Source organism: Hyperolius riggenbachi, chromosome 5, assembly GCF_040937935.1.
Source record: "Hyperolius riggenbachi isolate aHypRig1 chromosome 5, aHypRig1.pri, whole genome shotgun sequence".
In the NCBI taxonomy this organism is placed as follows: domain Eukaryota; kingdom Metazoa; phylum Chordata; class Amphibia; order Anura; family Hyperoliidae; genus Hyperolius; species Hyperolius riggenbachi.
Genome location: NC_090650.1, coordinates 85,003,120 through 85,025,547, shown reverse-complemented (window position 1 = coordinate 85,025,547; position 22,428 = coordinate 85,003,120). Strand labels below are relative to the sequence as shown.

Genomic DNA, 22,428 nt, shown 5'->3' with positions numbered 1-22,428 from the left:
GCACCTATCACCACCTCATCTGGGGGGACACCTGTCACTATCTAACTGGGGGGGGGGACACCTGTAATTACCTCAGCTGGGGGAGGGGGACACCTGTCACTATCTAACTGGGGGGAGGCACCTATCACCACCTCATCTCGGGGGACACCTGTCACTATCTAACTGGGGAGGCACCTATCACCACCTCATCTGGGGGGACACCTGTCAGTATCTAACTGGGGGGGCACCTGTCACTACCTCATCTGGGGGGACACCTGTCACTATCTAACTGAGGAAGCACCTGTCACTACCTCAACTGGGGGGGCACCTGTCACTACCTCATCTCGGGGGACACCTGTCACTATCTAACTGGGGGGGCACCTGTCACTACCTCAGCTGGGGGGGACACCTGTCACTATCTAACTGGGGGGGCACCTATCACCACCTCATCTGGGGAGGCACCTGTCACTATCTAACTGGGGGGGCACCTGTCACTACCTCATCTGGGGGACACCTGTCACTATCTAACTGGGGAGGCACTTGTCACTACCTGCGGACTAAGTCCGGAAATGCCAGGCTAAACAGGTGGCTTTTCAGTCTGGATTTAAATAGCTCCAGGGATGGTGCTGTCTTTACTGGGTGTGGCAGGGAGTTCCAAAGAGTAGGGGCAGCATGACAGAAGGCTCTATCTCTAGATTTTTTGAGGTGCACTCTGGGAGTGACCAAGTTTATAGAACTAGCTGATCTGAGGTTGTGAGAGGTGTGGTGCAGCTTCAGCAAGTCCTTCATGTATCCAGGGCCCAGATTGTGCAGGGATTTGAACAGCAGTCCAATCTTGAAGAGTATTCTCCATTCTACTGGTAGCCAGTGCAGTGAGCGAAGGATCGGTGTAATGTGACAGTGGCGAGGCTGGTTTGTTAGCAATCTGGCAGCAGCATTCTGCACTAATTGCAGGCGACGCAGGTCCTTTTTGGGGAGGCCAGCATAAAGGGCATTGCAGTAATCCAGCCATGATGTGATGAAGGCGTGAACTAGGGTTGGAAGATCCTCTGGGGGAATCAGATGTTTAATCTTTGCAATGTTCTTCAGATGAAAGTAGGAAGATTTAACTACAGATGAAATTTGGTTTCTGAAACTTAAATCCCCATCGATTAGTATGCCAAGGTTGCGCACAAGGTTGGAGCTGTTTATGTCCGAATTCCCAATCCTGATTGGTGTTGCTTTAGGATAGAGCTGTTTTGATAGCGAGCACTGGCTTTGGACAAAGAGGACCTCAGTTTTGTCAGCATTCAGTTTCAACCAGTTATCATTCATCCATGCCTGTAGCTCAGCTAAGCAAGAGTTTATTTTTGGAGTAGGGTCTGTTCCACCAGGTTTGAAGGACAGGTATAGCTGTGTGTCATCGGCGTAGCAGTGGTACGTCAGGCCATGTCGTTGGATAAGTGTACCGAGTGGCAACATGTAGATTGCAAACAGCAGAGGGGATAGGATTGATCCTTGTGGCACTCCGAAGGTGCAGGTTTGGACATTATAGGTCCTAGGGATACTCTCTGTGTTCTGTCAGTCAGGAATGATCTGAACCACTGGAGGACTGATCCACTGATGCCACAGTACTCCTGCAGTCTGTTAAGCAGGATTTCATGGTCAACTGTATCAAACGCCGCTGAGAGATCCAACAGGATTAGGTCTTCAGTGTTAGTTGTGTCAGTATTTTGCTGTGTGTAAACTGCAAGAATGTTCCAGGCTTGTAATTTTGCAACAAGTGCAGTTTTTGTGACGAGTCATGGCATATTCAACAAGGAAGAAAGCTGGCACATTCAAAATTAATCTTTATTGGTTCCATGTAAACAATAAGGCCAAAGTTTCTGAGCCGCGCAGGACCCCTTTATCAAGGCAATATTTGCTCGGAGGCAAAGATCTGTCTGCTGTTGTGCAAAAGTTCCTGCATAGGAAGTTGGGAGTCTGGCTCCTCTATCACTCGCTGACAGAGATGTGTACTGTCTGGGATCAGCAGCAGCACACTATTTCCAGGTGATAACCATACCTCAATACTACCAATGTGAGTCATGGCATATAACTTGTAATAATTATTGATTACTATTTTTCAATAAACACTTCAGGACAAGAGCACATATCAGCGCTGCTTCCATTCATTTACCAATAACTTTATTACTACTTATCAAGTTATCACACCTAAATGATCTATATATTGTTTTTTAGGCTTTTAGTGTGTGATAAATTTGTTTAGTAATTACCTTATTTTCTATGCATTGTAAAAGGAAAATAAAGGAAAAAATAGAATAAACACACTATTTCTCCACTTACATCCAATATAGCTTTATAATGAACAGTGCTAACTATAAGTTAAACCCACAAATGTTATTTGTTTATCCATCCATTAGATTATGTTCCTAGTACAATATATGGTGACAATATTGTATTTGGGAATAAAGGTGTCTTTTTTTCTGTTTTTTTTTATTTTGTTTTTTTGCCTTTTCATTGTACACTATTGATGATTACAAGACCTTATTTGCAAAAATAATAATGATGATATACCCTCATGGCATACATACCGGTATTTAAAAAGCCAAATTCCTAAGGTAACAATGTATGTATTTTCTTTTATATTCTGTCACTTTGTTTTCATTTTACAAGTCTTTTATTTTGGTACAGAATATGCAAAAATGTAATTGCTTTTGATTCAGTTTGTGACTAAAAAGAATACACAAGACATGGGCCTCGACCCTAAAACTCTCTAAACTCTATTCTACTATTTATCACGATTAAAATGTTATCACATGTGTCTCTTGTAGTTTTGCTAAAACTTTCCCAAGTTTGATCAATTAAATCAATGGGAGTAAAACACTATTTCCAGGTGATAACCATACCAAAAAAGCTAAATACGATTAATTGGAAATATGAAGCAATGACTCTTCATTCAAGCCCTTCCAGATACATTTATTATATCCAAACACACAAGAAAAGTCCATGTGACCAGCTACACAAAATCCTTAGTTACATAATTGAGACCAGGAGCATAGTTATGACTCCAATGTAGTTGAAAAAAAGGCAGTACGACGGCGGTTTATTTCCGAAATAGTAAACATTCAGGTAGACAGTTCTGTATGTACAAAATCAGGGGTACAAAGTGATCCAGATGGTTCCCAATGTGGAGTAATAATAATAATAATAATCCGAACATTTGTATAGCGCTTTTCTCCTGTTGGACTCAAAGCGCTCAAAAGCTGCAGCCACTAAGGGGGCGCTCAGGAGGCCACCCTGCAGTGTTAGGGAGTCTTGCCTTGAACTCCTTACTGAATAGGTACTGACCCTAGCCAGGATCGAACCCTGGTCTCCCCTGGTCTCCCATGTCAAAGGCAGAGCCCTTAACCAGTACACTATCCAGCCACTACAGAGTGACACCACATGAAAAAATGTTGCTCTTGTATGGGGTTGCACCACATGCTGGTTGCGCACTGTGCATTATGCTTTTTGCATAACACAGAGTACACTACCAGCGCACAGCTATTTGTACAGCCCGCATTATGTAGATGAGATAAATACCAGCTACACTGCTGGGTGCTATTTACTCAAGGCCGTTTTACCAGAGTTTTGTGAATCAACCTCTTTATCTATAAAATAACTTTATAAGCACTTTTCATTTAATGGACTTACGAGGCCAATTTTAAAAAAAAATAATAAAAAAAGTTAGCTACCTTGCTCAGCTTGTAAGGCACGGAGGACGCCGTCCGCGCCCTCCGTGCCGTTCCGCCTGGTCCCCGCCGCTGCACAGCCCCCCGAACGGTCCCCGACCGCGCGGCCCGGGTCGGGCTCCCCAGCCTGTACCAAGATGTCCGGCGGAGCTGGCCGCAGCTGCGCAGTCCGCATAGCCGCTAGTGCGGCTGCGCAGCTCTAAGGCCAACCCCCCGATCCACGCAACAGTAGCGTGGATCGGGGGGTTGGCCTTAGAGCTGCGCAGCCGCACTAGCGGCTATGCGGACTGCGCAGCCGCGGCCAGCTCCGCCGGACATCTTGGTACAGGCTGGGGAGCCCGACCCGGGCCGCGCGGTCGGGGACCGTTCGGGGGGCTGTGCAGCGGCGGGGACCAGGCGGAATGGCACGGAGGTCGCGGACGGCGTCCTCCGTGTCTTACAAGCTGAGCAAGGTAGCTAACTTTTTTTATTATTTTTTTTTTAAATTGGCCTCGTAAGTCCTTTAAAGGACAAATGAAGTGAGAGGGATATGGAGGCTGCCATGTTTATTTCCTTTTAAGCAATACCAGTTGCCTGGCATCCCTGCTGATCCTCTGATACTTTTAGCCATAGACCCTGAACAAGCATGCAGAGGCAACGAGTACCCCACTAGGGGAACGCGCAATCGGCCGCGGCTTTTTTTTTCATGGACGTAACTCCACGTCCAGCATGAATTTTTGGACGTAGGAGCTACGTCCTAAAAGCTAAACTGGTTAAATAAAATACTTCATTTATTTTATCAAAACATTTTCCATTCATATTGCTCGGTATCATTGCTTTTACTCACCAAAAGTAGAAAAATAACAGAGCAGGTGGGGCTGAACAAACTATTTGCAAGAGTCTCCAGTTCCTGATGCCATAACTAAGTCCTGCTAACACCATTAATCCTACCGCAAAACAAACATGGGTGCTGATGGTGGCGTAGGCACGATGAGAAGATCCCACCCACTCTGCAACTGAAATGACAATACACAATGATAAGCTACATTAAAAACTGTAATGAGATAGCTTCATTATCTAAAAATAAAGGTATTGAAAAATTGGCACATCCTGATTGGGGAGATGCAACCTTGAGGCCCCTTTGACACTTGTACACTTTTTTCACATTGCGTTACCCTTTCTGCATGCAAGGTAAAGCAACATCAAAATGGTATGGGGCCCAATACACTAACCGCGTAGTGTTGCTCCGGAAGTTTCCGATTCGCCATCGACACACCGAAAAATGAACAGTGCGGCAGCGGAATGCGTTGAAGTGAATGCGTGATGTCAAAATTTTAATTAATTGGCGGCGGCGGTTGCAGATGAACAGAACGACACAAGTATGGCAGGGAAGCCGGGAATCCCAGTGACGTACTTTCCAGCATCGAGTATGTCACTGGGCAACAGGTGGCAAAGGGCATGTGGGGGCATGTAAGTGGTTTGCAGGAGGGGGGGCAGTGCTATGCATATAACTCTGTTGCCGCGCTCAACTGCAGGGTCATATGAATCCATTTTTTAGCAGTGTGATGCAAGGGGAGCGGTGCATTGCACTGCAACACTAGTTTCCACAGGTATAAAACCGACCTTAAACTGAAAATAAAAATGTGAGACTTTGTTCTATGTAAGGCCTGGAACCCACTAGGAGCACTTTTCTGAGAGCTTTGTGGTTTGAAAAGCTCTTGCTAATGTAATGATTTGGGTGTGATCCCACTTGAGCGATGTGATTTTATAAAAATCCCCCATAGCATTGCATTAGCTAGAGCTTTTTCAAATCACTAGTGCTTAAAGGCTGCTAGTAGGTTTGAGCCCTCAGGTCCCATTCACACTTGCAAAATGCAAAACGCTAGCACTTTTGCTAGCGTTATGCTCAGGCGATTTTTGGCGCTTAACGCGGAAAAAATCGCCATTCACACTTGGCGATTTTTCCGTGATCGCAATTAGCGTTTCTATAGCGCTAAACGCGATCGCCGGAAAATTGGCTGAAAATGGTGCAGGATACAAATTTGTGTTTGCCGATTTGCGCAAATCACCTAAGTGAGAATGGGCCAATAGGGTATTAAGGCACTAGCGCTTTAAAAAGCGCTAGCGCTTGAGCGTTTTGCCGAAATCGCTCAAGTGTGAATGGGGCCTTACACTTACTACTAATCGTTTATTTACCATGACTACTACACATCAATTAACTACCTCATAAGTTTATTTTCAGTGCAGGCTTAAGTGCCAGAAGTAGAAAATATAAAATATATCAGTGGAGCATCCGAGCATGTAATGAAATAATCAAGACTAGAAGGATTTGAAGTTTATAAATGTTTTACCTAATACAAGATTGTTGATAAGGAGCCCCGATATGGCCATACCCACAATGCACCGCAGGGCTGTATAGACATAAAAATCTGACACAAACGCTGCTCCAACCCCGAATGCTACAGTCAGTAGCATTGAGATCAATATAACTGGACGCCTCCCAATCCTGCAAAACAAGCATTTCACATCCTGAAAACATGTAAGAACTAAAAGAAATGTTATTGTATTGCATGTTAAGAGTAATTTATGTGAGTTGTACCATTCTAACAGGTTGTGTCATCTGCAAAAGTCCTTAAAGTGCACCTGAACTCTTGCACAGGACACAAGGAAAACATAACAGAAATGCACCCTGTACGTACAGTATTATAAAAGTTTAGCCTATCTAATTCCCCTCATTTGTGTCTAATTACTAGTTGTAATTTGATCTCCCTCCCTGTGTCACCTGACTGCCTATGGCAGATAAGCCCATTTGAAAGCACAAGCTGTAAACTATATGTCTGCTTCCATGAATCAGGAAGTAGAAACTGTGCAGAGTTATTTTAGGATTTGCATCAGCTGTAACAAAGAAATGTTTTTTGTTTAAAAGTTGTTATGCTGTTGTGGATCTTTTAGAGCAGAGAAGAGTTCTGAGTCCACTATAATACTCCCTATGCTGTTTAATTAGCTCCCTAACCGGTTTGTTGGTAATTGGCCATACAATATGCACTATGCACTATGCAGGGAAATGTTAAAGTGAACCCGAGGTGAGTTCTATGGAGGCTGCCATAATTATTTCCTTTTAAGCAAACCAGGGGCCATATGCAATTCACTTTTTCACCTGAGTTTACTCCTAGGTGATATTTTCACAACTTAAAATAAAATGCCTTTTAAACCACCAGCAAGCAAACAATCACTCAAAATAGTTTTTTACAGTAATTTTTCACCTACTTTTTGTTACTTTTTCCAGTGCAAAGCGCAAAAAAGTTATTTTAAATTTAAGATGAAAAATGATCTCCTAGGAGAAAACTCAGGAGAAAAAGTGAATTCCATATGGGCCTAGGTGCCTGGCAGTCCTGCTGATCCCCTGTCTTTAACCAGCTGAGCGGTCTGGACGAGCTAAGGGCTGGATCGGAGGCGGCTGACGTCAGGACGTCGGCTGACGTCCATGACGTCACTCTGCTCGTCGCCATGGCGACGAGGTAAGCGAAACACGGAAGGCCGCTTATTGCGGCCTTCCGTGTTACTTCTGGCCGCCGGAGGCGATCGGAAGAACGCCTCCGGAGCGCCCTCTAGTGGGCTTTCATGCAGCCAACTTTCAGTTGGCTGCATGAAATAGTTTTTTTTTTATTTAAAAAAAACCCTCCCGCAGCCACCCTGGCAAATTAATCAGAACGCCAGGGTGGTTAATACTTTGAGCCATAGACCCTGAACAAGCATGCAGGCTTGATTTTGCCACAAGCCTGCCAAGAAGTCTGGAGTTCTGTGACCTCCCCCTATTGTGTTGCTGTGGCCCAACCCCATCTCGATGTCTGCCTATCAGGCCGCGGTTGCCCCAGCAACACAGTGGGGGTGGCCAGAGAGCTCTGAACTTCAATGGAGAGGCTTCAGGTTTGCGACAAGGGAGGGGTTTACCAATTACATGATTACTAATGATTTATATTCCCATTCATTCGCCAGACCTACATTGAGGGACTATAAGAGGAAGATTAATTGCCTTTATTTGGATCCCAAATCCCACTGAAGGAACTAGCAAACAGGTATAAGGGGTGAGTATACTGCTCTCCTCTGCTTTTGAGCCCACACCAGCACCTATTGTGCAACTAGAAACAAATAATACAATATACACGTTACAGTACTGTTTTAGAGATGTAGAGTGTAAATTAAATGAGGGCTATAACATTGAATAGCTCGCTTTTAGGAGTTGGCAGAGTTACCTCTTTCCAGGCAATCCTTCACAATTTCTTAACCTCCCTAGTGGTAACCCCCGAAATCCGCTGCTCAGAGCGGTAACCCCGAGCCTGACGCGGGGTAGCCCGCTTGGAGGTATGAAGTACCTGCACTGCGTGGCAGCAATTATGACTTACCTTCCTTGGGATCCGGACACTGGCAGCCATTCTTCTTCCGGTTCTTGGAAGCTCTCGATCCCTATTTGTCACATGGTGACAGTCGGGATCTCATGAAAGTGGTAGAATGCCACCCAGTGGACAGAAGCAGAATTGCAGTGCTGGATCCAGGGGAGGTGAGTTATTTGCAGGGCTGCTGCAGATCTATCTAGGGGTATAATTTATTACTGCTTTTAGGGTCTAAAAGCTTGAAAAAAGTTGCACAGCTTTTAGTCCCTAAAATCTGAAAATAATCGAATCATACCACCAAGGAGGTTAAAGTATCCCTGCAGTAAGAGAGATAAAGAGTGGATCATAATCATTTCCTTTAAGACAATGCATGATGCCTGACTGTCCTCCTGATTCTCTCCTAATATTATAAGCCACAGACCCAAAACGAGTATGCAGACCAGAAAGGAACTCTGACTAAAGGGACTCTGACTTCATATGCTATTGATACTAGAAAGTTCAGCAGGACAGCCAGACAACTGTGAGTGTTTAAAAGGAAATAAATATGGCAACTTCCATATCTTTCTCATTAGAGGGTAACTTTATTGGTAGAATTACAGTTTCTGTACTAAATATTCTTAGTCCAACTAATGCCAGAACTGAACAAGGCAAACTCTCAAAATAATGCTGTTAATTAGTGTTAATTGTAAGTAAGAATTTTATTCAAGATTGGGGTCTTACAACTGCTGACCCCTTTTTGTAACGTGCGTTATACTAGCAACACGCGCCTTAACTACATATTGCGAGCTGCGTTTTGCGCCCAACACGTGTAACATTACTTGCCTAAATACTGCTATAATTGCCATGTGTAGATGAGTGAATATGCCCATTAGTCACATGATTGCTCTGCCCTACAGCAGATTACACAGGGCAGGATGTGAACTATCCTGCAGTGGCAAACATATTTGTTTAATCAAAAATGTATTTCTATTACTTTGTTGTTGTTTTGTACATAGCTAGTATTTACATATCATCCTTATTGCTAATACGGGGCTTAGTTTGTCTATGAAAAGCAATAACACATTTCAGCAGGTTTTCTTACCAATCTCCTAATGGTCCAAAAATCATAGCTCCAATGAGGAGTCCCGCCATATAAACAGATTGAGAGATATCCGTTTGATCTTTTCTGTTGCAAACCAGGTTGAACTAAATGATGAAAAAAATTAAAAATAAGAAACAAGGTATCTGGCCATTACTGTGTGTATATAAAATAAAGGCTTACTTAAAAATAAAAGTAAGAATGGTATACATCCCAATTTTTTTGAAAAAAAAGACACCTTTAGGATACAGCCATGCTATACTTCTAATCATGCCCCCACCACACGAACACGGTAAATCCAGCGCTGGACACTTGGGCGCAGCAGCGCAGGAGACTTGGGCGCAGCCGGCGCCACCATAGGCCGTAATAGGAACTACGGCTATCGCAGGCACAGGGAGTAACTTCAGCGCCGTCAGAAGACGGACCTGAAGTTGCTGTTAAAACAATAATTCGGCTTCCAGCAATTGCTGAAAGACGAATTATTTCATTCCCTCACTATCCATGTCGGCCTGGAGGGGGAATAGTAATTAACACGGCCCGGACTTGTGCGGCAGCAGGATCAGCCATATACTGGCTGTGTCCTGCGCCCAAATCTCCGGCGCCGTTCTCTCTCGTACGCCCCACCACACCCCTGTGACATCTCTAATCCCCCACCACACCCCTACTTACACATACCACAAAGACTTCATTAGCAAGAGACCTAGTTTTATTATTAAAACCACACTGGTTCTTCTTAACATCATTTGTCTTCTTTCATATTAACATTTGAAAATAATTTAAAGACACTACGGGTAGTATACAAAAAAATGTTTTTGTCATAAATATTTTTTATTTGAGTTTTTGTAAACAGTTAATCATCATAGCAGACGTTTGCCACCAGTGTGGCTTGTATGTAAGAAAGAGACGACCAACATCAGTCGGGATAACACTGTTACTCCATTACAACTGACAACACAACCCATCCCCACGCCAAAAAATAAAACAAGGGTGAGTCAGGATGGTGTTATAGGAGTTTTTGGTACCATAACAGGAGGAGAAAGCAATACGAGATGACATCTTCAGTGGCATGGAGCTACAGCATTATTTTCCAAGATAAGGTAAGTTCCAGGGGTCCCAATGATCCTTTCAACTGTTCAGTTGCATGGCGTGTGGTAAGACAGGAAGGTTACATAAAGGACGGACTGCAACTGGCATCCAGTGTAGACATGAGTAAGTGATACAAGCCTTCCATCTCTGAAAGAGATCTTTTAGTTCCCGCTTCCTTATGAATAGCACACAAAAATGATTTTAATTGAACAAAAATAAATGAGTTAGTAAGTCCACAGCCACCTTTTAAAACTCTTTTTAGTGTATTATATCCTGATTGTCACCTCTGTTTATCGATTCTTCAGACATCTTGTCACTCTACAGGAATAGAGTCTGAGGCTGGTTTCACACCAGCAACCTGTGTTAAGTTTGCAGTCGATTGGATGATCGCATCGCACTGCAATGTTTAAAATAGGCTTTTGAAATACCCGTGGCAATGTGCGGTAATCTCACTTCTGGCAGCAAGTATAAGTGAGGCTCTCTAGCGCTTATTCCTGTGGCCGAAATACAAATTGCACAGAAGTGTATTGAAGAAATACGCTTCCGCGTATGGGCAACACTATGTGAAAAATGTTAAAATATATGTGTCACCATTGACTTACATGACTTCCGGTCACCGCACGTCGCCAATGATGTTGAATGGTAACGTGCTGATGCTTTCATGTCAGATCGGATGCTGCCATTGCATTGCATCTCACCACATCCGATCTGAAATGTCCCATTGACTTTCGTTGCATTAGCATAACCCTGTGGTAAAAAAAAAGGGTAACGCAGGGAAATGAAAACATCCCAGTATGAAAGGAGCCTCAAGCTTACCCTTTTGCTTAGCCAATAAATGGTATCATCCTACTTTTACTAATGGCTAACACCATACAATACTCTACTGCTGCTAACATTTCCTATCCATCCTACAAAGAATTGAAGATTTCCACTTTAAAGGATACCAGATGTGCTGTCACAACAGCCTATGTTATTAAACATTGTTTATATTTTTTCTACATTAGTATATTCCAGTTCCCCTGCTAGATTTAGCTAGTTAGGATATTCCAAATTTCCAACTGTCACTCCCTGCTCAGCAGCAATTTTTAGATCATTCAGTTATAGATTGAAGTCAGTTGGTGAGGTAATCCTGTATGCACCTTGCAATCGCATCGTTGCTGTTCTGTTTCGATTACTGCTTTATGTGTGAGGCACACTCCAGAAGACCTAGTCTGTATGACTCCACACTGATTCAGAAACCTCCCCAAGCAGTTTAACGAGATGAAAATAGCTCTGAAAAACATCCCTGTATGCTTTAAACGCAAGTAAAGATACCTCGGATTACACTTGGAGTTTTATTTCATCGAGTTAAACTGCCTGTAGAGGTTTCTGAATCGGTGTGGAGTCATATTCCTATGCAGACTGAGTCTTCTGGACTGTGCCTCACACATAAAACGGGAATCGAAACAGAACAGTTTATAGATATAGAGAGGCTGTTGTGACAGCACACCAGAGCCCAAATGAATATGAGAAATGGGGGGAGCAGGCATGGATGGTGAGCTGTCCTGATGCGAACACAGGGGTGCCTCTAGCCATGTTGTCACTCCAGGCTAAAAAACAAGTAGATAAAAGGAGGCACAAAAGGGACAGAAGGAGGCACAAAGGGGGAAAGAAGGATGCACAAGGCACAGAGGTGGCAGCTGCCTCCAACTTACGCTAAGTAGATGTAGTGGAAGCAAATAATAGAACACCCATGGGGCGGGGCTTAGTCCTGGGGTGGGGATTAATTTGAGGGGGAGGGGCTTAATCCAGCAACATGGTGCCCCCCAGGACCAATAGCGCTCCAGGCAATGGCTTGTACTGCCTATGCCTAGAGGCTCCCCTCCGCCACCTTCTTCCTGGTCGACTGGGCATCACTCAGGGCCGGGACGAGGCATAGGCTGGAGAGGCTCCAGCCTCAGGGCGCAGTGTAGGAGGGGGCGCACAATTCATTCAGCTGTCATTCCTAACTGTGTTTGAAGCAGAAAGAAATAAGAAAAGGGGATACATAGCAGTGACTGCAAGCCAGATAACTAGATATTAAGGTGTTGGGGAGGTTGTGGGCCCTGTGGCACCTCTTAGTCTAATAGCAATCAGTGTGTGACGGCTAGGGTGGGAGGGATGGAGGGGCGCACTTTGGTGTCTCAGCCTTGGGTGCTGGAGGACCTTGTCCCGCCTCTGGCATCACTGTGCCTCTGCTGGCCTGGCTGCATGCGTTCTAAAGTACACAACCTCATCCGGGAACGCTCTGTGCATGCATGTGACGTCACAATGACACCATGCGCAGCGCGCTCCGTAGCCGGGCTAGCGCAGGCCAAGTGATGCCCGTCACCCAATCTGGCCGACCGGAAGAGGGTGCTGGAGGGCAATTACAGGTAGCGGAGGGGGAGCGGGGAGCAACAGGACAGCTCACAATACATGCCTTCTCCCCCCGTTTCTCATATTAATTTGGGCTCTGGTATCCTTTAATTAAACTGAAACTTTGACTACATCATTTGGTGGCTTTTGTACATATTCTGAATAAAGCTGATAAACCTGTGGCCTTATTTACGTGTCATCTTCTTCTTCAAGGTCATATTATTAATTGACTATTTATTGATGTTATTTATTAATTCCTTTCACACATTCTGTGCAAATGGAAGTCATGCGTGTCTTGGGATGGAGCGCTTTGTTCTTTGGTCAGTCCCTACCGTGGAATTTGCTGTCACTGACTTACAGGGAAAAGCACTTCTGGAGTGTAATCAGTTGAGCCTGACAGGATAGTGATGTCAACTATTAGCCAGAAGGTTTATTGGATAGTTTAGCTGTAGGCCTGTGTACCACATGGTCTTAGCCCTAGATCGGCTATTATTTATATTAATAGGATTATATTCTTTTTAAATCAGATTTTTTGGATTGATTCATAAAGTGTAATAGGGCATTTTCAGAAACTGCAGGTAACTGTTGTGCACCACAGCAGTTTTACTGGCACTTTTGCATAGTGAGTTGCTCTTTATTAAAGGGACACTTAAGTCAGGAATAAAAAATCAGTTTTGCATGCCTGGGTCTTCTATCAGCCCCCTGCAGCCATCCCATGCCCTCGCAGTCACTCACAGAGCCTCCGGTCCCTCACCGCCAGCTAGTTTCGTTTTCGCTGACAGGCCCTGACAGGGAGTCGGTAAGCTTTCTGCACCTGCGCAGGCCTGGCCGTGTGTATCCTTGTTCATGTTCCCATCCTCAATAGCGTTATACATAGGCGCAGAATGCTATTGCAGACCAGAACGCGAAGAAAAATACATGTGGCCATGCCTGTCAGAGAAAAAAAAACTAGCTGGCGGTGGGGGACCGGAGGCTCCGTGAGTGACTGCGAGAGAACGGGACGGCTGGAGGGGGCTAGTAGAAGCCTCAGGAAAGTAAAACTGATTTTTTATTCCTGGCTTAAGTGTTCCTTTAAGTACACAATGAGCATGTTGTTACTGTGATGATGTTTTAAACTTAAGGGGAGCTGAAATATAAAAAAAAGAATTATACATACCTGGGGCTTCCTCCAGCCCCATCCGCTCGGATTGCTCCCACGACGCCGTCCTCCGCTGTTTGCAGCTTCGGGAACCGGGTCCCATCACTGCCGTCAGTCGGCTCCAGTCTACGCACGAGAAGTGTGCTGTTTGCGTATCTCTCCAGCAGCCGCTGGAAAGATACGTAGAGGCAGTGATGGGATCCGGATCCCGAAGCTGCAGACAGCGGAGGACGGCGCGCGGGAGCGATCCGAGCAGATGGGGCTGGAGGAAGCCCCAGGTATGTATAAATCTTCTTTTATATTTCAACTCTGGTACACTTTAAATTTACTGGTGGTTTGTGAATATGCCCTGGTAACAGTTTGTATAAATCATTACTATCATCAGGGGAGGTAAAGGCAGGACCAGCACTTCTACATGGGCACCTAGTGAGTGCATGAAAGCTCAGCTAGTGTGTTGTTTTGGCACAAATATTTTGCCTGAAGAAGTGGGTTGAGCCCATGAAACTCGTCACCACTGTCTAAAAAAATCATGTGTTTACCACAATGTGTCACCTGTGAGGTAAGCTACCTACTTGTTATTTGTTTTTAACCTTCCTGCCAAGAATTATTTTTTACATTTCAGCGCTCCTCCCATTCATTTGGCCAAAACTTTATCACTGCTTATCACACCCAAATTATTTATATCTTTCTACAAATTAGACTTTTTGTGGGTGATACTTGATTTCAGTAAATACTTTATTTTCTATGCATTTTAAAGTGAGAAAGAATGAAAAAAAATACACTATTTCTTAAAATTCATCTCCTATAGATTTAAAATAAACAATGCTACTACTGTAGATAAAACCCACATTTTTTATTTGCCCATTTCTCCTGGCTATCACAACATTTAAATTATGTTCCTTGTACAATTTATGATGACAATATATTATTTGGAAGTAAAGGTGTAGTTTTATCTTTTTATTTTGTTTTCTCACTGTACGCTATCAATAATTAAAAGCCCTTATTTGCAAAAATAACAGTAATATACCCTCAAGAGATATGTACACTAGATGGTGCTACACATTTTATCCTGTGTTTACAGGAACTGTGTGAATGGTTTCTACGTTTACTTTTTACCTTCATTTTAATGAATGAACATGGCTTCTAGAGAAGCCATAATCATTCATTCACTGGCACTTTGATTGGCTCAGGAACACATATTCCCATTCACCAATCACTGCCAAATAAGTCCCGCCGTGAACGCCGTTGACTAACAGGATGCACCTGTATGTCCTGTTTGCCAGATGGCACCACAAACTGGGTGTGTTTATAAGTCCAGTTTGTGGCAACGGGTTAATCTAGTTTTATCCATCTCCTGGGCGCCTCATTTCCTCCACTTGCATTTTTACATTCCCATTGGAGTTGTGTGGCTCACAGCCTCCAATTGGCTGGTGGCTATGCCTTTTTCCAAGAGAGTGACAATCCAGCAACTGCCTGAGTGGAGACGGTTTTATCATCTCCACCTGCTCGATCTGTTGGTGGCCCTGGTTGGCAACCTTATTTTGTGAGTTCCTTCTTAGTTATTCCAAAAAAGAAAAACCTAACCTACTGCACTCCGTATGCCTCTGTGGTTTGTTTTTGAAGGTGTAACATCTTCTCATCCCCCTGCCATTATTACATAACTTTCTTTTAATAATTATAATTACGCTTTTATCTAGTTTGAGTTATTAGGTGGTGTGTTGGAAAGTTTCATTTATAGTTTCATTATTGTCAGTTGTGAAATAAGGGTGATCTATAGGTCTGCAACACATCAGCTTATGTACTTCCATGCTGCTACTGTGAAGAATACATACTGTATTTAGAAAAACCTTGACATGCTGGGACTTCTGTGATCCCTACAGACTTGGGGACCTACTCATAAAAGGGTGCTTAGGTTATTCACAGTACAGGTAAAGTCATTGATCGCTATTTAAAGTGGACCTGAACTCAGAAGTTCCTCTTTGCTCTAAAACATATGCAACAGCATAATAACCTTTAAAGAAAAACATTTCTTTGTTACAGCTGATACAAATCCTGCCATAAATCTGCAGTGTGTCTACTTCCTGCTTTCATGGAAGCAGACATAAGGTTAACATCCTGTGTTTACAAATCAGCAGCTTACACAGCTGAAGAGATCAAATTACAGTGGTGGTAGTCATAGATGGGAGGGAATTACAGGTTACACTCTCTGTATACATATAGGATGCATTTGTCTCTGTTTTCCTTCTGGCCTTTGCAAGAGTTCAGGTCCACTTCAAACAATCCTATTTATTAGAGAATGAAGAACAAGAAACTATTGCAATTGCATTGTACTGCAATGGCGTTTTACGCATAAAAAACGCATAAGAGTTTTTGTGCATTTGGTATGCGTTTTATGGAAATCACTAGGAAGTCAACAGGAAGTGGAAATGTATCATCAACCTTAGTTTAAAAAAAAAAAACAGATGAAAAAATGCATTAAAAATGCATTAAAATGCAATACATCTTCATCACCATAAATATTCATTATGTGCTTTTGGAAAAATATGTAAGTCCTGCATTTTCAAAAACGCACATTGCAGAACGTGAACATATGTGTTTTTTCATGCGCCCCATTGACTAACATCATGCGCGTTAACGCTAGCATTTCTGCCTAGTGTGTTCCTGCCCACAATCTGTTCAGACCATCACTTCATTATAAATAGGTCTGTCCTTTGTGCTGGTTCCTGGGCAGTAGGGGATAAAGCTGTTTTTTTTTTTTTTAATGCAGAAAAATCTATGCCAGTATGACTGAAAACTGTTCTGTATTGCAAAATGTTGGCGGCAATATTACCGTATTATGACCCTGCTGTTTCCTTGATTGTGTAACGTGATCTGGCATGAAAGGGAATGGATCATTTCCCAGAGATTTTCTGGGAACACTGTAGCCCAGAATCACTTTTCCAGGACAACTGACCTGAGAGCGATATGGAGGCTGTCATACTTATTTTCTTTTAAACAATGCACATTGCCTGGCTGTCCTGCTGATCCTCTGCCTGTAAAACTTTTAGCCAAAGATCCTGAACAAGCACGCGGATCGAATGTGTGACTTAGAGGAATTAGTGAAAATAACATAATGGATAAAATGACTTAGGGCTTGGTCACAATGCAGGCGTTTTCAGGGTTTTTTTTACATGTGGGCGATTTTTCAATTCACCCACTAAACGCTTGTGCAATGAAGAGAAGGTTCATATCAGCGCGGGTTGTGCGCTGTCCGTTCAGTAAAGCGGTGCATTTTTGAGGAGATTCCGCCTCAATGGAAAGCATAGGAGAAATGCAAAACGCTCACAAAATTGCTTTGTGCAGCAATTGCGTTTGCATTTTTAAGAATAAATACAGTGTGTTTATTCTTTTTGTGGTCAAAGAGTTCACTTCCTCTTCACTTCCTGACTTGCTTCAGGGAGTAAATTACAAAGCCGCTTGGAAAAAACGTTAAGAAAACCGCTAAGCACAAAAACGAATCGTCCACCCAAGCGCCGGGAATCTGAAAAAAAAGACACCTCAAAAACAGCCGAACGCAATGTGAACAAGGCCTTATTGTTGACAATATTTGGCTGCAGTAGTGTCTGAATAACACCAGAAACAAGCATGCAGCTAATCTTATCAGATCTGACAATAATGTCAGAAACACCTGATCTGCTGCATGCTTGTTCAGGGGCTATGGCTAATAGTATTTGAGGCAGAGGATCAGCCGGATAGCAAGACAACTGGTATTGTTTAAAAGGAAATAAATATGGCAGCCTCCATATCCCTCTCACTTCAGGTGTGCTTTAAACGCACCAAAACAGAGAGATTGAACGGTGACATAAGAAAGCGCTTTCAATGCACTTTCTGAAGTCCTTGTAGATTTCAGTATGTGTTGCTGAAATCCGCAATGCAACACACGAGTGTGGACAGGCTCTGTGAGTTGCCGATAACAATGACAGTGATTAATGATTCTCGTATAAAAGTCAAATCAATAATACAAGTTCATTGCATGAATACCTCATCTTAAATTATTTAAAGTGTACCAGAGATCACCATGTAAAAATAACCCATACTTACCAGGGGCTTCCTCCAGCCCCATAAGCACGTGTGAGTCCCACGCCGTCCTCCTGCAGTCTGCTGTTCAGCCGCGATCACCCCCCTCCCCCCCCCCCCCGGTAATTGCTTCAGTCGCATCCAGTCTGGGTCTTCTGAGCATGCGTGGACTTCCCGAACATGCACAGAAGACCCAGACTGATGTGACTGAAGCAATAAGGGCCCGTTTCCACTACGGCGATTTCGCCGCCGATTCTGCAGAGTTTCCCCGCACATGATTCGCACGGGGAAACTCTGCCATAGGGGATGACGGCGCCGCTGCGGAATCGCTCGCGGGAGCGATTCGCCCGGAATACCCCGCAGTTTTCGCTGCCGAGGCTGCGAATCCCATAGCCGTGCATGGCACGGCTCATGGGATTCGCCTGCGATCCCGCCCACTCGCTCAGTGCGGCGTGCGTCTGCGAGACGCACGCCGCACAAGTGGAAACGAGCCCTAAGCGGGGTTAATCGCTGCTGAACGGCGGAATGTGGGAAGACGGCGAGGGTCTCAGATGTGTTTATGGGGCTGGAGGAAGCCTCGGATAACTATCAAATCTTTTTATATTTTGATCTTTGGTTTCCTTTAAGCACACTTAAAGGGACTTTAAATTGAACAAAATGTTCCCAGTTTAACTTACTTGGGGTTTCTTCTAGCCCCCTGTAGCCGTTCTGGCAGAGCCGGGACAAGGTCCTCCAGCACCCAAGGCTGAGACACCAAAGTGCGCCCCTCCATCCCTGCCACCCGAGCCATCAAACACTGATTGCTATTAGACTAAGAGGCGCCCCAGGGCCCACAACCTCCCCAAAACATTAATATCTAGTTATCTGGCTTGCAGTCACTGCTATGTATCCCCTTTTCTTATTTCTTTCTGCTTCAAACACAATTAGGAATGACAGCTGAATGAATTCTGCGCCCCTTCCTACACTGCGCCCTGAGGCTGGAGCCTCTCCAGCCTATGCCTCGGCCCTGCGTTCTGGTCCCTCGCTGTAATTCTACTTCGATCCTTGCAGCAGCTGTGCTCTTCAAAAAGCTGCATGTTCCTCCCCAGCTGCGCATCTCCTCTATCGCACAATCAGGGCCAGGTGTGCTCTAACCTTGCGCAGTTTATAAAAATTACAACTGTGTATGTGCCAAAGTCTCCCAGCCAGGTGCATGAGCAAGCAGGAGTGCATGCACAGTAGCCAGCGACTGGCTGAGTCGGCCAGGTTTTGGAGGAGCACAGCTGCTGAATGGAGCAGCACGGAATGATGGCAAGGGACAAGAAGGACTACAGGAGGCTAGAGGAAGCCTTTGGTAAGTTAAACTGGGCACATTTTCTGCACTTCAAATTCCCTTTAAGTATAATAGCACTCTAAGGTAATGTACTGTACAGATCTAGGGAATTCTCAGTGAGCAATAATAATTTTAGATTTTAGATTGCTTATTAAGTATTTACAAACCTCGGTGACCAGCGTTGCCTTTTGCTGTGACGTGTCATACACCCATCCATCCTGGCAGTCCTGTGTGTCGTTCAGCCCATACCTCTCAATGGATTCAATATCCCAGTCCACTGGAGAGTACATGAGGCATCTCTCATAGGAGCCCTGTGTATTGCGAGGGATGGTTAAGTTCAGCTGATGCTCCTCAGTCAGGTTTGGGTTCTTCTCCAGTATCCAGCTGGTATCGCAGTGGTGAGGCACAGATATTCCCATAAAGACCTGCCCAAACATGTGAAAGGCATTGAAGAAGCTGAGGAAGCACATAATAACCACCAAAATCTTCTGATATCGACCAAACTCTCCGACATTTTTTAAGATGTCTACAAATTCCGTCATAGTGGCCTGGATCAGAGTCTTATTGAACTGCAGGAGTCCGACATCCAGCTATTAATGTTTAATCTTGATGAGTCACCTTGATTGAGACAAAGTCCTATGTTTAACCTGGTTACTGTGTTGAATATAGTAAAAGGTAGTAAAACTCTCCTAGTGTATGCATGCCAACAAATAACAATATAAACATATGGAGGGAGTATGGTTAAGATGCCATCCCAAAACAGTAGATCTGGTTTGGTTATTGGTGAAATAATTAGTACAACTCACAGCTTGCAGGGCAAACAATCTGTTCATGAGAAAAAAACATTTTCAGATTGCTGGATTTGTTGTAATGGTAATCAATTAAGCAGGGCTGGATTTGCACTACAGGCGCCTGATGATGGAAAGGCGGCTCACTCCTCCTAGTGCCCCCCTCCCTCCTTCCCTACGCAAAATTCCGAGCAGAGTGTAAATGAGACGTTACTCACCCAGCTTTCGACATTCCACTGACGAGATCTCCCGTCAGCATCACTAGCTGCTCAATACTGAGGGTACCTCTGGCTAACTAATTCTAAGCGACACCTGTAGCTACCTATGACAGGCAAGGGAAGTAAGGGAGAAGTGACAGCTGGGACAACCAGCATACTTGCGGTGCGGTTCTGCAGAGGTTTGTAGGTTTATGGAGGGCGAAGTCTAGGGTGCATGATATCTTTGCCTATAGGCTCCTGAGATGTAAATCCAGGCCTGGCTTAAAGGTAACCCAAGATGAAAGGGATATGGAGGCTGCCATCTTTTTTTTCCTTTTAAATACCAGTTGCTCTGCAGTCTTCCTGATCCTCTCCTGCTAATACTTTTAGCCATAGACCTTGAACAAGCATGCAGCAGATCAGGTGAATCAGCTGGTTTAACCATATGCTTGTTCCAGGGTTTTGACTCAGACACTACTTATGAAACGGGCTGACAGGCAACTGGCATTGTTTACAAGGAAATAAATATGGCAGCCTCCATATCCCTCTCATCTCAGCTTCCCTTTAAAGGGAACCTGATGTAAGAGACATTATTATTATTAATTAAAGAACGGCACAATATTCTGAAGCACTGTATAGAGATGGCACCGGCTGACAGTTCCCGGCAGATATCAGCTGTTCGCGTCTTTGGCTGGCGGCGAGCACATGGCGTGTTTGACCCACCCCCTATACATCATCATCGAGCTAAACTTTGACCCCTTACCAGTAGTACTTAGTCAGCAGACACATGGCAGCCAATCAGCCTGCACTCCCTCACGGACCCCCCCTCCTTCCCCGCCCCCTATAAAAACGCAGTTGTGCTGGCCATGTTTCATTCTGTCTCTGGCTGCTGTAGTGAGAGAAAGGGAGAGAGAGCATTGCTAAAATAGGGAAAGTTAGCTAGGCCTGTTTTGTTGTTCCTCGCTGACTGACTTGCTGTGAAAGCATCCCAAACAGAGGGCTACTATATCGTTCTGCTGTTTTGTTTTTGTGTGTGTGAGCGCGACATTCCAAAGCCCACTGGCACCCACCCAGAGCTGTGTACAGTACTACTGCTTACTGCTATTGTTGCCCCATTAAGTTGCAGGCACAGTAGCACTCTAGTGCACTAATTTAGACTGTATTCTGATACTACTATTGCATTTCTCTGTGTGTAACACTACACAGCCCACTGATACCCACAGCTGTGCACAGTACTACTGCTGTTGTTGGCCTATTCAGTTGCAGGCACAGTAGCACTCCAGTTCATTAGTTTAGACCAGGCATGGGCAAACTTGGCCCTCCAGCTGTTGAACTACAAGTCCCACAATGCATTGCAGGAGTGTGACAGCCACAGTCATGACTCATAAAGGCAAATGCATTGTGGGATTTGTAGTTCCTTAACAGCTGGAGGGCCAAGTTTGCCCATGCCTGGTTTACTGTATTCTTATAGTACTATTGCATTTCTCTGTGTGTGACACTACACAGCCCACCGATAACCAAAGATGTGCACAGTACTGCTGCTATTGTTGCCCCATTCAGTTGCAGGCACTGTAGCACTCCAGTGCATTAGTTTAGACTGTATACTGATAGTACTATTGCATTTCTCTGTGTGTGACACTACATATCCCACTGATACCCACAGCTGTGCACAGTACTACTGCTATTCTTGCCACATTCAGTTGCAGGCACAGTACCACTCCAGTTTTTTTTTCTTCCACTGTATTTTGATAGTCCTACTGCATTTATCTGTGTGTGACACTCCACAGAGCCCACTGACACCCAAAGCTGTGTACACTACTGCGACTGTTGCCACATTAAGTTGCAGGCACAGTACCACTCCAGTGCATTATTTTTCACTTGTTGGAGGCACAGTCCCCTATATAAAAAAAATGACAGGCAGAGGCAGGCCACCCCGCAGGGGTCCTCGAGGTCATGCTGCTGTGATTTCCTGCGGCCCTGGAAGAATGCCCAATGTTCAGAGGGCACATACCATCAACACCCAAAATTCAGAGGACTTAGTTGACTGGCTTACACACAGCACACCCCATCTTCTACAGCTTCCGCACAGAACCTTGACGCACCATCCTCCTCCTGCTCTCTTTCGGGCACCCCACAACAACTTATTACCACTCGCTCGGCAGCCGCCAGCACCACAGCCGCTACACTTGATTTGTAAGAGGAGTTATTCACACATTTGTGTTATGAATTTAGTGATGCCCAACCATTATTAGCAGGGGATGATGGTGATAAGGATGTTACAACACCTGATATGTCTCCATCAGTCGTCAGTACACACATGCACGTAAGGTGTCGT

The 22,428-nt window shown here is 44.4% G+C and overlaps 1 protein-coding gene across 1 annotated transcript in view; it reads right to left on the bottom strand.

Annotated features, from left to right (window-relative positions):
* Window positions 1–19,684, bottom strand: part of LOC137519657 (solute carrier family 22 member 13-like) — a 35,411-nt gene extending 15,727 nt beyond the window's left edge. The window contains exons 1-4 of the mRNA XM_068238628.1: window positions 19,276–19,684; window positions 9,144–9,247; window positions 6,023–6,177; window positions 4,519–4,687 (exon numbers count right to left, since the gene is read on the bottom strand). Of these exons, the coding sequence (XP_068094729.1) occupies window positions 4,519–4,687; window positions 6,023–6,177; window positions 9,144–9,247; window positions 19,276–19,650 (803 nt within the window). The 5' untranslated portion in view covers window positions 19,651–19,684. The remainder of the gene's footprint in view (window positions 1–4,518; window positions 4,688–6,022; window positions 6,178–9,143; window positions 9,248–19,275) is intronic.
* Window positions 19,685–22,428: the final 2,744 nt, after the last annotated feature.